Source organism: Amphibalanus amphitrite, unplaced genomic scaffold (genome assembly GCF_019059575.1).
Source record: "Amphibalanus amphitrite isolate SeventyFive unplaced genomic scaffold, NRLGWU_Aamphi_draft 000287F_arrow, whole genome shotgun sequence".
Classification (NCBI taxonomy): domain Eukaryota; kingdom Metazoa; phylum Arthropoda; class Thecostraca; order Balanomorpha; family Balanidae; genus Amphibalanus; species Amphibalanus amphitrite.
In genome coordinates, this window is record NW_024881782.1 from 251,463 (window position 1) to 268,729 (window position 17,267).

Consider the following 17,267-nt stretch of genomic DNA (forward strand, 5'->3'; position numbering starts at 1 on the left):
AATAATTTACTTTAAAAGCAAATTTTACCACAAGGTTATTTTCATCCAATTCCACATCAAGTTGAGTTTAGAGCCGATGTCAAAATGAAAGCCAAGACGTCACCCCCTTGCGTTTCACGACCCCTAGAAGAGGCTAGAGCACCAGGCCACCGTCCAGCCCCGAGCACCCTCCCTCGTCAGCAGTCGAGCCCCCCCCCCCCATCTCTCCGTCACCCCTGCACGAAGTCACGCTGTCAGGTCCCGGGGCGGAGCGCACCCGCCTCTCGGACGTACACACCGCGGCGGCGCCGCGTCCCTGTTTGGCCGACCGACCAGAGACTCGGCGGAAAACAGCCGGATTTGCATGCAGTATCGCCGTCGTGCGAATACATTATGCGAAAAACACTGCAGTGGCCGCACGCAGCGCGCGCGCTCGTACGGAGATGCGCCGCGCTGGACCACGGTCACCGTCGCATAAACGCGGCGGTGGCCGTGGCTATAGGCGCCGAGAAGGTAGCTAGAGAGAAAAGGGAGCCCCCGAGGCCGCTCCAGTGATTCGCTCCAGTAGGCCACTGGCAGTCAGCAGGGCTGGCCGTCCGGCTGTGTCTTACACGCTGTGACATATCGGAGGCGACGGGTGACCCTGGGAAGGGACAGTGACCACGGTCGCACGGACGGAGCCCCAGGCCGCGCGACAGTGCGCCGGCCGGCCGGACGGACGGGCCGATGCATATGCCATGAGAGTTCCCGGTAGGCCGCCGCTACGGCGAATCGTATGTGATTGTGCCGATTGTACACGTGCTAGGGGTGCCGCTTCGGCCGCTGGATCTGGCGCAGGGCCAGCGTCGCCCGTCCGACGCCGCTCGACTTCAGACAAAGGCGGCGCACAGGGGAGGGATGACGCCTAAATCTGTCGAACTGGGGCTGGTCATGAATGCGGTGGGATGAGGCATTAAAAAATCCAGTCGAATGGTTCTCTGGTGCATTATAACAGTCCAAAAATAGTCGGTACAAATGACATCAGAAGGTAGCTGAAGTCGAATCCAACATCCAGCTGGCATACGAATAAGCAAAAAACATTCTTATTTGACGCCAAATATCGTGTTTCACGTGTCCTTGCTAATAGCGATTATTTGAAGTTCAGGGTCAAGCAAGCCACTAACATTCGATATCCGGATATTGGGGGCCTTTTGATGTCAGAATCCCCTTCAAAGTTTGTGAACGAAATGACGAGTTCCGTCCTCGCCAGCGACTGAATGGAGCGGCATCAAATTTCGGCCGTAACCCCCGTCGTGAGTTCATCCACCTTGAAACATAAAACCCTCTAGGCCGCGTACCCTGTCCTTTCCCAGTCTATTGTGCGCCTTCCATATCCGCTCAGAGATGATATTCCGGTCCATAAAAAGTCGAAACTTAACATGAAGACCACGGCGGTATAGTCGTAGAGTGCTGTCAAATGTCGATCTCACCAAGAGCTTGCGCTGGCTGATATCCACCTACGTCGCATTGACGTCTCTCATTTGAATTCGTATGCAGCCGATGGGCCTCTACCGGCGCTCATAAACGTGTCGATATCTCGGCAAATCATGGCGGGCTCCATTTCCATGCAGCCTTCATGGTTCACCCGCGGCGGGCGATTTCTGCTTCCACTCTGCTCCAACACCATCCACTGCGCATGCGCCTCCTCTCGGCGCCAATTATGTGCACCGCCGGGGGCTGGCATTATCCTGCATCCTCCAGTAATTCATGGCGCACCAATGGGCATCTCGGCTTTCCAAGGGGCGCCACGCCGCGAGGGCGTGCAGCTCTCGGACGCCGCAGAGTGCAGGCGTGCATCGCGCCTCCGCCTGCGCCGGCAGCCCGCGGCTACGCCATCAAGGACGCCAGAGAGAGACGCGGAGCCGACAACGAACGGCGGAACAGAGAGCATGACTGCATGGCAGAGCGAGCCACGATCGATCTGTGCATTGAGAACGGCCGCAGCGGTGCCTGGGTTTCGCCAGTCAGCCGACACCGAACGTGAATGCCGTCAAGGATGTTTGCGAGGCTGGACGTGGCTTGCTGTGCAAATTTGGAAGCTGTTGAGGGTTTGGGGAAATCACAGCAAGGTCATGGAAGGCGGTGAACTGTTCTGTCTGAAGACGCTCTGCGAGCAAGTTCTTCACATAATGCTCAGAATGCACAGAATGCTTACATTTGCCAACCCATTCTAGCATTTCGCTCGTCTTCCTTGCACACCTTTGCAGTGCTGCTAATCTTTGCTGTATACGAACACGCAGTACCCGCGTCCTGCCGTTGACCTCTCCTGCGTCACTCTCGCCACCGTTAAGACAATCGTGGCACGGGGGCGGCGATCGGCGGCGCGGGGCGCCCCCGGCATCGCCATCTTGGTCTTGATGCCATCGATGCAGCGGCTGATACCTGCATCCGGGTGCGACGCGCTGTCGTCCCGTCGACTGTCGCTCGAACCTGTGACGTCATCAGTAGCGCCGGCAAAACTCTGCCGCGAATCACGGCAGAACGGGGAGTGCTGACGTGCCGCGCCGCGAACGCCTACGAGGAAATGATGGCCGATAGACGCGGCACACACGAACAGCGGGGGTCACCCCACACGATATTGCTTTCCTCTGATTGTTCAGAGCGTGTCGCACATTGACTATGGGCACGAAAAGCCTTGACAAGCCGAGCGCCAGGCGCGCGCCGACATGCAAATGTGCGACACATGGTGTCCAGGTGGCGCAACTACCCTTTGAAACCGACTGATAAAAAACCGGCGCCGTCATTAGCGAGCGTGATGCGGTGTCGTCTGACCTAAAATGCCTAACGCGACAGTGTGCCCAGTGAACTGCGAATCTCGGGCTTATGGCGCTTCTTTACATTCAATCCAGAGATATAAATGATTCTAGAAGCGCGCGGCCTTGGCGGCGTCGGTCCGAGCCGGGCCGGCGGTGGGCATCAGAAGGTCCGAGAGGCCGTTAATGCTGGCGATACCATCGGAGCTGCACTTGGCTCGTGTGCCGGGGGCGTCTAAAAAATCACCGGTTCGTCCCGCTGGCAGCTGGAGGGCCGCACAAATCGGGCCTCACTCCAGTGAGGGAGGAGTTTTACAGTCAGCACGGGCCTCCGAGGGATCCGCAGGTCACTACAGGTTACCACGGGTCAGCAGAGGTTACCAACAGGTCACCACAAGGTCCCCTGAGGTCCTGAGGGACTTAGTTCACAGTTGGGTCAATATGGGGACAGGATATTGACCAATCGATTCGTCAAAATGACCAGAATAGTAAAAACAGGCTGCGTTTCACTGCTTAGCCCAGATCACCACGCTCTTGATTTTCTGCGTTTTCTCTGTTTGCGCTTGTCACAGCCCACACGTAGCCTGTCCTCAAATCAGACCCGTGCTGTCTCCTACGCACTGACCCTTCCACACTGATCTCAAACACACCCCATCACAGCGACAAACACGAAACACAAACCGACTCCTCCATTCCGCCTCCATCCACACCACACGCCCTCACTGTCTCTCGACCCGTCCTCGTGCCAGCTCACTACCATTACCACCGACAGCAGCCCGGCAGGAGGAGGGGCAGACACGGAGCAGGTCCTAACCAGTACTGGCCCCGCCGAGCCGAGCCGGTCTGCCATTCAGCACGGCCTATCCCAAGAGCGTGTCGTGACACCGGCCTTGCCGCGGGCCATGCAAACAGGTCTAAAATTCTCCATCTCATCGGAACAAGACAAACCAGATTTCTGAATGACTCGCCCCGGGAGCGTACCGGTCTGGCGGCCGTAGTACGCGGCAGCAGCCGGTCCAACCGGCCCGACCAGCCTGCCGAGCGGGTCGGCCCCGCTGCCCGCCCGCCCGCCTCCCCCGGTGGGCGCCGGTTTCCGCGTCAGGAGCAGACACCACGCGCGCACGGCCGCCGTGCATTTGCATAGCCGGTCGGCGGCAGCCAAGGTTCGTCTGGCAGCGGGCGGTGCCGTTGTTGAGCGTCCGACCGGAACGGATCAGAGTTAGACCGGCAGGCGGGCCGCGGAGGCGCCCACTGAGGCCGGTAGGTCGGCCGAAAAGGCTCCCACTGAGGCCAGTAGGTTGGCCGAGGAGGCGCCCACTGAGGTGTGGGTCGGTAGGAGAAGGCGCCCCCGTCAGCCCTCACAGAGGGGTTCGGGTCGGCTGTTCGGCCGAAAAGGCGTCTGGCATGTCGGCTGCTGGGGCACCCGTCAGCCCTCAGGTGTGGGTCGGCTTGGAGTTGTTTGGAGTAGAGCAGGTGGGGATGGACAGGGTGAGTGCTGCAGCGGTTTGAGCACCTGTCGACCACCTGATGAGACATGACATGTCCGACCCCGGTACTGAGATCAGGTGCTTGGTGGGTGTGGTGGCTGAGTGGCGGCTTGTACCCTACTTGGCGTGGTGGAGCAGAACCACACATCTCGACCACGAGTCTGTAAAGACTGGAAGAGCCTTCTTTCTGTTCTCGGTTTATTCTGATGTGTCCGGCTGGTACCGTCATCCCAAGGTATCTCGTGACGTTTAACTGGGTCTGCGTTTGTCAGAACGTCTCTCACGCCCGGCAAAATACCTTCAATTGATCACATGCGGCCCCGCTAAAAGCTAGTTTTAGGTTGTTTCCCGTCGGCCACTTTTCGGAATCCGTCCCCCTCATAAGTTGCTTGGCATAACGGTTTGAGACGATTCGTCGGTCGCAAGTACATTTACTAAAATAATGTGATTTGAACATTTATATACAGGAGAAACAGGAGTCCATGGTGAATTGGGCTCATTGTTGACTTTTCCCTTTCTATAGAATGTCGTTGCTTGGAAGTGAATTGATTCGGAACTGTATGCTCTAATTAACTTGGGATTCGAGGTGTGACGATGGCACTGCTCAAGGTAAACAATCAGAGATGCCTATTGTGGAAACCTAAGGGTTTTGTTTTTGAAAGCATCATAGTAAAACATTTGATGTAGTCCCTGTTTCAGTGCTTTTTTATCGATAAACGTACCTACCACAACATGCTTCCACGTTTTGTGCTTTCAAAACAAGCTTGTGCCACTGGTTTGCCTGATGAACGTGGAATTCTGGAGTCGAGTGATGACTGATGAGTCATGTTCTCCAATTGATATGTAACATCAGAAGTGCCATGTTTAAAACCTATCAAAACATAAATTCCAGGTGCAAAAGCGTGGCAAGATATCGTATCTGCTCATGCATGGCCAAATTAATTTGATTCGCCGTTGCAGATCAAATACTGCATCATCTTTACCATATATAAGCCTAAAAATGGTAGTTTGACTAACACCGTAGCTTGATTCTGAGCTTTAACCCTATTAGTGGCAGGCTCCTGGTTAATTAATTACAGGTTGCATCCGGAATGTAGTGTTAAGTGTTGCTATCCAACACTAAAAATATCACAAATAACTGCAACGTGAGCTCGGAATCACGCAATTGTACTGCAAGTGCATTAAACCCCTATACTGTTAACAAGTGAGTCATACAGCTCATTAAATTTATGCATTATTCATGCGGATAAAAGAGCAGGGTGCTCTTCTTTTGACAACAAATATCTACAGGACGAGCCAGCGTGCATAAAATTACATTTATTCACCATGTCTGGCGTCGGGCATGGGACACGTAATGCATTATGTAGCATTTACAGGGGCTGCGAGTCGCAGGGTCGCCTCGTGCAGGTCCGCAATGCATTCATATTCATGCTCGGGCGCCCGTTGCACTGCGGTGGAAAGTGTCACCTGTCCCATGGCGCGGCGCGGCGCGGTGCGCCCTCCACCTACCCCGCCGCGCCGGCTGGCTGTCCGCCGCGCTGGCCAGGCCGCCTGTCGGGCCTATCACAAGTTGCAGCGCCGCGTGCAATATATCCGTGGACGTCATCCGGCCGCATTGTTCATGGCTGCCGTGTGTTCACGTCGAGCATTGTCCGGTAAGCGGAGACATTGGCGGTGGGGTAGATCTATGGCTGCGAGAGCGCATGAGCACATGAGCACGCGAGTGCAGGAGCTCTTGAGCACGTCTAAGGCCGCGTGAGTGAAGTCGCGCGGCCGGCCGTGGGCTGGCTAATGCTCGTTGATCACCTGCGCTGTCGCCGCTGTTGGCGTTCTCTGGTAGGTCAAACCAGACAGCCTGCAGGGTGAGCCAGCGGGCCGGATTTCTTGGACAAGGTGAGCGTGAGTCGTGACCCGGGAGCTGCCATGACTCGCTGCTGGGGTGTTCTGGGGCCGACAGAGGCGTGGTTGACCCAAGAGCGAGGATGCTTCAGAAACTGCAGACTGTTCGATCGCTGCACGACTAGGCAGGCATACAGAGCAACTCGTGTGAATCAGCATCTTGCTGCAACTCGAGTGCCATCGCGGACAACAACCGCTTCGTGAAGAGGCTGCTGCTCGCTGAAGGGTTTCAACAAATTTGCCATTGGGAAATCGAGTGGCTGCACCACCGCCCCTCTAGATAAGGAGGCTGGTGATGTAGGCAGGCTGTTGCAAGATGCGCAATCACACTTTCACCTTGCCTCTCCTGAATATAGACAATTCGCATTACTTTAACGATTGATGGACAATATATTGCATCGTCAAGAGCTATATATTGATCAATCCACATTAATCATTACGACAAATTTTCACAACAAATATAGTGCATTATGTTTCTTTTTTGCGTTTCGGGCCACACTGAGGTTAAAAAATATTATCAAAACGATTTCATAGCCTTTTACCTCATTTTAATTCGAAAAGGAAGAAAGGGAGAAACAGTACCTAGCCGTTTTCACGACGGCCATCTGGTACTTACATACTTGGTGCAGATTAAGTGCAGCTTTGGTGTAGCTTGATCAAATAAGATTCAGCATGTTTCTTAACAGTTATCAGTTTGGGCTGCATCGATGCTTATATAAATACCTCATTTTTCAAATAATCAGGCACTATTTTTTATTGAAACACTGGAATAAGTTCATGATACGAAGATATTTATTGTAAGAGAAATTTGGTGCACATTTGGTCAAATTAAGTGCATTCACCAGATAGCCCGTCGTGAAAACGGCTAACATCATAGCACCTAACCTGCGGAAATTAATAAATGACATTTCGTCAGTATTTGATGTCTCATGTAGACATTTTAATACATAACACAACACATCAAACATCATGTTTTACAGCCTAAGCCAAAATATATTTTCCAACATGCATTGCCCAATATGTGCCGATTCCTGCTTATTTAAAAACCTTTCTTGTGTTGACTCAGCACATTTCAATTTATCTTCTTGCATGACTTGAACGTAAAATGGTAATATGTGACAGTTTGCATGCAATATTTCAGCTCAACACTGGCCGTCGGCTTGAGCATACAACCTTTAAATTGCTTCTAAGTGCGTTGCACACCTGTGGTGGCTTATCAACATTTTAGATTCTTTTTAGCCTCTTTTAAGAAGGGTTTGTGGTCGACCAAGCCTAGCATGCAACACCAATCCATCCGCTTAGAGAAATGCTCATTTTTAGATTCTCCAGTTCCTGGTCGGTCGACACGTCCGATGCTTATCTTTGATTAAAGTCGCGGTCCCAGGAAGTCGTTTGGATATTTATTGCTGCAGTAAAACAGTGATGATTATGTGCATTGTTTATTTCTGGCAGCTCTTTGAAACTCGATTACTCATTCAAGAAGACTTTATAAGACTATGCGCTCAAACTTTAAAAACCGTTTTTATACCTATCCTACTTAAGATGAAAAGGGAATTAGACGAGCATACGACAAACAGGTCGTCATATTTAGAGCTAATTCTGTATTAATCATGGCCTTCCACGATCAATATTATCGACATCACATAATTGCCATCCCTACCTCGGGTGAATCTGTATCGTACAGTCTAACCCTCACTCTGCCCACCGTACGGTCTAACCCTCTCTCTGCCACCACACCAGCTCACATTAGCCGGTGTCGCCGGCTCGCCACCGCCACTGCAGATATCCTACCGGCGTGTATGATGAAAAACTGGTATTTCTGGCTGCATGTTTGGCGTTGACACTCTAGTGATCGGCGCACGATATGGCCGACAATGATTTACACATGAAGACACTTACACAGTGCTCGGCCGGCCGATCACTATCAGGTCGATTGTCGAAATCAGAAAAAGTTCCTACATGTCACGCTAATTAGCGAGTGAAGTGTAGCCGCAGTGCTTATCTCTGCTCATACATATTCAATAGTAGAAGAAAAACCTTGACTTAAGTCGATTATTAATGCTGACAAAAATTAATACACGCTATTAGAAAACAGTAAAACAATAGTCATAGGACATTTTGCTCGATGCGATTAATGGTTGAAGTATTGCTAGTACCTATTAATTTTATCCTTTAGCAGTTATTGTTTGAAAGCGAGCGGATAACCATATTGAGGAAATGTCTCTCTCTCTCCCCCCCTCTCTCTCTCTCTCTCTCTCTCTCTCTCTCTCTCTCTCTCTCCCTCTCGCTGGCTACCCCGCATGTACGTCTATCCTACTGCTCTTCCTTACCTCACCCTATCACCAACTGGACATCATTAGTTCGACCATGGTCCGGTCGAGTCCCGAGGAGGGTGCCTACCACGATGATGGCCAGAATCGATAGGAAATTCACCGAACCGATGAGTCGATATCAAATTCAGTGAACCGATGCGCTGCTGTAATAAAGATGGTGATTCATTTGTCTTAACGGTGCCAAGACTGCAACGGTCATTTGCCATGACAAGTGTGTTCTGCATGCTGCTTAACTAGGAGGTGTGCGACGTTTATGCCCTCATAGGTCTCTTTTGTCGAAGAATAATTCTAAGAAGATAAGGCTGCTGGCTCTGCATCTGAAAGGATAACTATTGGAAAACGGCTTTCAATTTAAATAGATCCTAATTTTATGCAAAATGTCAAAGCATTTATGTCAAAGCGAGCATTCAAATTAAATAAATAGTTAATCAGATATCACCCGTTTTTACGGAACACAGCAAGGACATATGTCCTAAGGAACCCTCAAGGGAACAGCGTTCGGCCCTGTGGCAAATAGACTCTTCTCCCGCCCATGTATCCAGTGACGTCATCAGCTGCAGCTGCCAGCTCCAGTGACGTCACCAGCCACAGCGGACACACGTCCAGGGAGGATTAGCCCGGTGAATGGCTGAACGGTCGTTGTGACCTGAATGACCTCCGGGTGACCATAACGCCGCAGAGGGCGTCGGTGTCGCAAACTGTTGCCAGAAACGACAATAAAATGGCTTTCCCGATGACGAATTCCGTAAAGGTTATTAGGATGACTATGACTAGGCTTAGCATTTGAGAACTAATAATGCTTCTTGTGGTTGCAAAGATCCTAATGTTTGCAATGCATTTGATTGAAGTTTTAGATTAGTATCACATTAGGTATAATGAGGTGGACGATAAATCATGCTGGTTAATTGGAAAGTAGGAACTCAGAAACAACGCGCACGAAATAGACGCAATAGCTGAGTAATGAGCTTTGGTGTTAGGCATAATCTTGCCATTTCCTGGTTATATTCAAAACAGATATACCTAAAAAATGAATGCTAGCATCGATAAGCCATTGCTAAAGAATTAAAAAAAAAATCGTGTTAAATCAGTGCCTTGCTGCGCGCAATTTTTGCTTCTCTTAGTCCTTTCTGTCGTATGTGTTACCGACAGATTATTGCAGATTGGGCAGATGGGTAGGTACTTGTCAATTAACACTGGCGTGGTTTTACATCCTACGTGGTATAATTATGAAATGTAGTTTTTTTGCAAGATTTAAAGTTAACGGATAAGAGCTTAAGTGATGATTAATAAAAGATCAAAAGCTAGCTGAATTTCAATTAAGCAAAGGCAACACATATCCAGCGGGCCGATTACCAGTAAATGGGTTCACATCCTTTTCCCCGCCGGGAACTGATGCGTCTGTCACTCACCACCGCTATATCTGAGCCCGGAGAAAGCCACTTTTTAGTCGAGCCATGTCCATGACAATTGTATCTGTTACATCTGAGCCAACTCAGCCTTGAAATGGATACTCGAGATTGTGAAAAGCGGCGTCAGTCTCAGAGTCACGCAGTCGGACTGTGGGAAGGACAGGCCAGTCGGTCGGGGCGGCTCGGGTGACCCTCGGGGCCCGCGAGCCCCCCCCCCCCCCCTCCGCCAGCGGCCTGGAACCCTGGGAACGACCCTGTCCGACTCTTGACGAGTTCCGATGTCCATCCAGTCGCGGGACACACTAGTCGGCATCCAGTTCCAGCCCCGCGGCTCCCGGTAAATCACAAACGGCCCTGATCTCGGATATCGATAATACCTCCGGAGGGTCCTCTGTCCCCGCGTGGGACTCGGGAGCGGATCAGGAGCAAAAACCACCCCGTGTGTGCGCGGCTGTGAGCGGGTATGTCGAACACAGCCACAGCGCATTCATCTTTAGAACGATGTTTGCGAAAGCGCGGCCAGTAGATGCCTGTGAGCATTCGTCAAACGGTCAGCCGAGGCCGCGCGCTCCGACAGACGTATGTGCGGCTCGGTAGCGGCCGATTTCGACAGCGGGCATCGATGAATCCTAATTGGCGACGACGTTCACCGTCGACCTGTGCAGAATCTGATCAATCTTTTACGTGGGCGTAAAACTGCCTGGATCGGGAATCATATTAATCATTTTGGGAATTTCGAAAGGAAATTCTCGACAGATTAGCGGGGAATGCAAATGAGCCATTATTTTATAATCCCTTAAGTCACGTCTACCTGTGACAGAAATTCCGGGAGGCCCTGACATTCTTTTATTACTAGAATGGATGAAGTTGGCTTTTATTGGTAAATGCACATCAGACCCTGGTTGTTCGGACTCTCCCCATCTGACGGTCTGTTAAGAGTGCCGTGACTGGTATGTACCGAGAGCTCCCTCAGCTGGACGCTCGACAGCTCGGCCAGACAAGGCCGGCTGGAGGTAGGCGGCCTGCTCAGGAGCTGCTGGGGACCGGTCGCCCCCGCCCCGGCCCGGTACAACACCGGCGGAGGCTGCGTTACCAGCGCGGCCGGTTTACTATGCGGCTGACGGGACCAGGAGGCACGACAGGGGTACCGGCCTCTAACGGGCCCGGGCGGTTCTGGACCGACCGGTTCGACCGGAGCTCAGACGGCCCCCTGCCGTCCCCGAGACGGCGCGCGCGCGCCAGCCTCAAGTTCATGTTCAAGATCGGCCGGTGGGGCGAGTTTTGGCCCGGTTTGGTAGACGCGTCTGACGCGACTGGTCGGCCCGCTCCGTCAGCTCCTCCGGTTCGGCGGCAGACGGCGCGGCGGGCACGATCACGGACCTGCTAGCCCAGTCGTGAAGCGGGGCGGGCGGGGAGGCGGGCCCAGTCCGGTTTCTGGGTGACGGATAGCTCCTGTGATATGGGACGCAGTGCAAGCTTCAATGGTCTTGAGAGTGAGCGTCTGAGGCCTGGGCTAAGATGTTGCAAGAGTGACCTTACATCAATTCAGAAATTCTCTAAACGATGGGATTCTTCTTACTCGGGCATCTTTTGCGACCCATATGGAAGCGGTCGTATCCAGCTGTGTGCTACACTTATTCTCTTTGATGTTTGCCGCTGTTTATTAAGATGATCACGTTTTAATAAAATCACCCCGGTGTCTGGGCGGCGAAACCCGAGATCAAAGAAGCACACGTCTCTGTCCCGGACTCCACGGAATGAAGGCACGCCGGCCGCTGTCAGCACCCGTCTCGGGCCGATTCAGCTCATTCCCCCGGCGTACCGGTGCTTTGGCTTCTACCCTGCAAAAATAAACTGAATTTGGGTAAAAACACTTGTCAAATACTGCGTGCCGAAGTGTCTCGAGCGCCGCAGCAGCACTGCGAATATCGGCCGATTCTTGAATAGTGCTGCCGGACAATAAAAACTGACAGGACAAACCAACCATCTACGCTATGCCTAGTATGCGGGTGCCAATGATGCCGGCAAAACATGGCCTGTACGGTTCACTTTTTGCTCGGCTCTGGCTACTTCCCGGCATTTGGTGGTCTTTTTGCGGCGCCGAGGAAGCCGGCGGTCACTGGCTTTGATACGGGTGACATCTCGGGACCGGCTGGGTACTGCTCGATAACGACTCGACGGCTGACCAGAGATCGGGAGCGGGGAGACGCCCAGTTTTTAGCCTCGATCAGGCAGGTTGATGCATTACCTCGATGATGGCTACATACACATTCGTATTTAGATAACCAGTCATTGTTCGGTGGACACCGGGTGGTTTTTGCAGGCGAGGATGTAGAGATAAAATGTGTATAAAATCCGAGCTCTCGCGCTGTCATCATTTTCGTGACTAGCCGTATCAAACACGGAGATTGTCAGCCATTTGTGCGCGAATCGGAGCTGTAGATCCTACTGGAAAGCGCCTGTGAAGCCCTATCATTCCGGCCTCCGTTACACCCCTATCACACACCACGTTCACGCCTCGCGCCCAGCACCTCACGCGTCACGCCTCACGAATCACGAGCTCCCACGCCGGGCAGGAAATGATAGCTCGGCCCCACCGCAAATCGTCGACCACTTACCGCGGGTGGCGGTCTACACGTGTCGCCACTTAGCCCCTGCGACCTTTCCCACACGTGCAGGCGACATGATGCCATTACTGGGCCATGTATCACATGGGGACTGGGTCAGCCACAAGCCTGCCGGTTCCCAGGCCTCTGAGAACCGGCTGGCATGGCTTATGCTATGGCATTCACAGACCGCTATGGCCCGAGTGGTAGTGGTAATGAAATCGTTTCAATTGTATTTGTAATGGGGAGCTAACTCGCTGCCTGGCTATGAAGGGGAGCAGATTGAAAATCGAACCGTCGAGTAACTACAAAAGAACAGCTGCTGCTGTCACGTGTCTTTCTGACTTTTCATGTAACCCCATCCGCGAGACCCCTGCGGCGTCGTTCAGCGCCCGTTCGCCCATGCGCCGCCCCGCTTTGCCCTCTCTCCACCCTGTGATACCTCTGTGACGACGGTCGGCGTCACGTCACGTCTCCGTGCGTCACGTCACGTATCGGCCGATGATGACCCCATTGTTGGGAGGCTCTCTCACGCCGCTAGACGGCCACCATCACGCCATAGGAGACACTGGTCCCACGCTTATCGAGCGCTGCGTGAACGCACGCACAAACCAAAAACTATCGGTCGTAGATGGTGGGAGGCGGGCGAACGTTGGTGGGTCGTGAGAGGGGAGAGAGAGAGAGAGAGAGAGAGAGAGAGAGAGAGAGAGAGAGAGAGAGAGAGAGAGAGAGAGAGAGAGAGGAGAGAGAGAGAGAGAGAGAGAGAGAGAGGAAGAGTGAAAGAGAGAACAAAAAAGAGAAGAAAGAGTAGGAAGAGCGCCAGGCAGAGAGAGGGAGAGAGAGATAGAAAGAGAGAGAGAGAGAGAGAGAGAGAGAGAGAGAGAGAGAGAGAAAGAGAGAGAGAGAGAGAGAGAGAGAAGGAAGAGTAAAAAAGAGAGCTTATAGGAGAGAGGGAAGAGAAAGGAGAGAAGAAAAGCAGGTGCGACGTGTGAAGGGCAGATCCCAGAAGTGACGCGTTTACCGTTAACGACGGAAACGGCGGGCGTTGGAAGTGATCGTGTCACCAGACCTGACGGGCGGGGTCAATTGGTAGTCGATTGAGATGATATAACGTCAGTGCGATGTCGAAGTGTTGAATTAGTAATTGACGCGCACCCGCAGTGTAGCCCAGCAATCTACACGGAGAGGTCAGGTCACATGGGTGTAATTCGATCCCCAAAGTGTCTCGGGATCGTACATAAACAAAGTTGCTGTTGTCATGGTAAGCGCGGTGTCATAAAAGTGGCGGCGCTGGCGTTAGAAGGGATGCAGGATTCGAGGCCCGGGCACCGGGTCCGTTGCAGCTTTACTGGGGGTCGATGAGGATGATGTTAACGATCGACACACGTAAGTGCACTTCAGCGAATGTTGCCAGTGCACGCGACATGGTGCACACTGGTGCAATCGTTTTCTCCTCCACGGAGCGGCGATGCTTTATATTGTTCGCTGAATTTAAATAAGTATCAACGATAGGCTATCGGTTGGCAGTTGGGGTATTTTAAGTGTCAGTCCTTAGCGTCATTGATCCTCTTCCATCATTGATAAGCCTTCGATCATCCTTCATGCCTCAAGTCGCAACCATCATCGGCTAGCCATGACCAGTCATCGCCCCTTCCGCTGCTGTCACTCAGACGTCGCTCAGCCGTCTTTCCGTCACCCGTCGTCTGCCGATCGTCACCCGTCAGTCGTCTATCGTCTGTCGGTTGTTATCTGCCGAGGGCGGAGCCCGTCAGTGTCCACCCTCCTCCCTGCTCTCCCCGCTCTATCTCCGTCGCTCTGCCCTCCCGAGGGCGGCTGCGGCGGCCATTTTCGGACCGCCCCCGGCTGACCAGATAGCTAGGCTCCGTTTCTAGCGATGTCTTATCGAAGTGTGTCTGCGCCACCGCTTCCCACCAAGGACCCGCTCATTAGCTGCGAGTGTTTTTACGCTGCCCGGTGGCGACATGTCCGAGCGCTCGGCTTCGGATTCTGGCCGCCAGGCGGCACCACTGCGGCCGGCCCCGATCGGGCCCGTCCAAATCATAGGCTGATATTAATTGTCAACGGGAGGACCGGTCGTGTGACGCTCTCAAGTGTTGTGTGGAATGCCGCTTTTCAGCTTCCTCAGGTGAGCGAACGGGAAGAAGTGGCCACTTCCGATGACGTGGTCGGTGGGGTAAGTATTTTTTTTATCGGTATTTCCATATTTTTGAAACATTGGAAACCAGTATTGGTTGCCAAACCGGTTTGCTCCGTTCTTGATCCGGTTTTAAAAATGTGTCTGGTTTGAGGTCTACCTGGATATTTTATTCCTGCCTGCCTTTTCCAATTGGTGTCCCGATCCAAACCGTAAACATAGGTGCATAAAAGTGTAACTATCCAAAGCTATTGACATAACGGAGAAAATGTGACATGCTGAGAACCTTCAAGGTACCTACATATAAATGACAAACCAAATGTTCACGCCTGGTCTTATGGACTCCTTTTGGCCTTGATGAGCAATGCCTACCTACCTAAGAACTTAAGGGAAACTTGTAGTTAGTTGACTCAATATGGACTCAATGATATTTTCCTATCCATCAAGCACTTGGTAAATAACTTTCAATACGTAGGAATATCAAAACGTATTTATTTTGAAGTAGACTCAATATATCTATGGGAAAACTTTTCCAGGTTTGTGTTCCTCACTCCCTCTTGAACAGTTGCTGTTTTATCTTAACCTTTTAAATCATAGAATCCCTTTTGGAATAGATAAACAATACTCGCTCGAATAGTTGGGCTTTTGTTTTGAGCCACACAAAAAAGTATATAGATTCTATTAAATATACCGTACCAATTATCACATACCTATCGTAGGTATACGCATCCCTCATAATGCAATAAAAGCCGCTAACTTGACAAATTTGTCAGTTTAGATTTGCTTCTCATTATATCTACCTACATCGCGCATTTGGCCATACACGACGAAAAAGAAACTATTTCATATGAATTAACCTTTATACATAATGACACATCAGTACCTATGTTAATTTTAAAGTATCTAAGCAAGTGTTTAAAAGAACTGAATTACCGGCTGTTAATAAAAAATAAACATTTAATGTACATTTCTCCTGCAAAAAACGTTTTTAGCGAATATCACTCAAACTTAAATACTATGACGGGATTCATGTCCCTAAGCTTGATAATATGAGGAAAAAAAACAAATGGCAGTACGATAGGTACTTATTTTTGTATGTTACTGTCAAACAAAACTACAGGCACAAGCTACAATTTCCATCTTACCTAATTTTCTCACATATCTCGTCTACGCTAATGTCTGTCTTCAAAACACGCCTCTGTAACTTATCCCGCCTCTTACTGTCTTCTAGAGACTGTGAGGGATCCGCGCCGTTTCTCCCGATCTCTAGCCAGGTGCATCCGCCTCTCTCTCTCCCTCTCTCTCTCTCTCTCTCTCTCTCTCTTCTCTCTCTCTCTCTCTCTCTCTCTCTCTCTCTCTCTCTCTCTCTCTCTCTCTCTCTCTCTCTCTCTCTCTCTCTCTCTCTCTCTCTCTCTCTCTCTCATTTCTGTGTCTCTGTTCTCACACAATCTCTCGAAGGAGAGCGCGGCGTTTTCGGCCTCGTCCTTTATACTGGCTGTAAAACCGTTTATGTCCGAGTCGGCCAAGTCGGCCGTCCTTCGTCGGCTAGACGCCAGGACCGCCGTAAGCGCGCCAGGCTGGCCACAGAACGCGACGAAGCGCGCCGGTATAGCCGTGAATTCAGCAGAGCATACGGGAACAGTTGGCTGTTGCGGTACTTACAAACTCCAATGTGAGAGGTTGCGCCACTTCTCATTTCTATTTCACGGATTTTGTGTGATGAACCTTCACGATTCGACAGCGAAAATAGCGACGAAGATGTTTAAAACAGCTGTTGATGGTGCTAGCTTACCTGATTAATGAACTGTGCTATGGCCGGCTGACCATAGCATCGTATATGCTTGTATAATCGTATATGCTCTGGCTATTGTGTAATGAGAGGACCTGGCTGTCGATTTCCACTGAAGATAAATGTGATATGGTAGTGCATCTTGTTTTATGCAATGCCCTAGGCCAAACATGGAAAATAGGCTGCTGTTTTCTGCATGCATATCTAGCATCATCTCCAACCGATTGAATTTCGGCATCGACTGGGGATTCATCTTGCATGGCCTCTGCTCTGGTATACCCGATAAAGGGCCTCCAGCGCCCGATGCCAGATCACCGTCATCGCGTGTGCCATTCTGCAACAGTTGCTAATCAACGAATCCGGCGCGGAATCTCCGTGATGGACAGAATGCTCAGAGCGGCGCGCCCTGCAGCTTTGGCAGAGCTGCCGACTTGCGCAATGGTGTTGTGTAAAGCGGAGAGGTATCGGTTCGACCGCGTGCGTGCGAGCGCCCCTCACGCGACCTGTCCGCCTCTTCAATGGTCAGTCGACACGGCCCTTCCTCTGTGAGGATTATCCGAGCCGAGTTGGCGATACGCGTTGATTTGCCGGCGCTGACTGTTGGGCGTATCAATGCCAGTGCTCTTCACGCTGATTTCAAGAAGTCAAACTCCGCCCGACTACTCGGAAATTCATCCTGATACGGGAGCACTATCTGATTTATAGTTTTTATAGGCAGTCCCTTCAATGATGGCCCGATAGCAAATTATATTCTGTTAGACCTAATTGATTTATTTCACATTGCAAATCATGCAGGTCTTTTAATGTCATGATCAATG

General features: G+C 51.4%; 1 protein-coding gene across 9 annotated transcripts in view; it reads left to right on the forward strand.

Annotated features, from left to right (window-relative positions):
• The window catches only part of LOC122387466 (protein grainyhead-like), a 71,844-nt gene that overhangs the window by 15,539 nt on the left and 39,038 nt on the right, over positions 1-17,267 (forward strand). The window contains exon 1 of one of the 9 annotated variants that reach the window (XM_043377699.1): positions 14,566-14,651. The exons of 7 other annotated variants lie outside the window; for them this stretch is intronic. In XM_043377699.1, coding sequence (XP_043233634.1) covers positions 14,629-14,651 — 23 coding nt within the window. In that variant the 5' untranslated portion in view covers positions 14,566-14,628. Of the gene's footprint in view, positions 1-14,565; positions 14,652-17,267 lie in introns of those variants that run through there. One more of the 9 variants, XM_043377695.1, reaches the window with a different exon arrangement.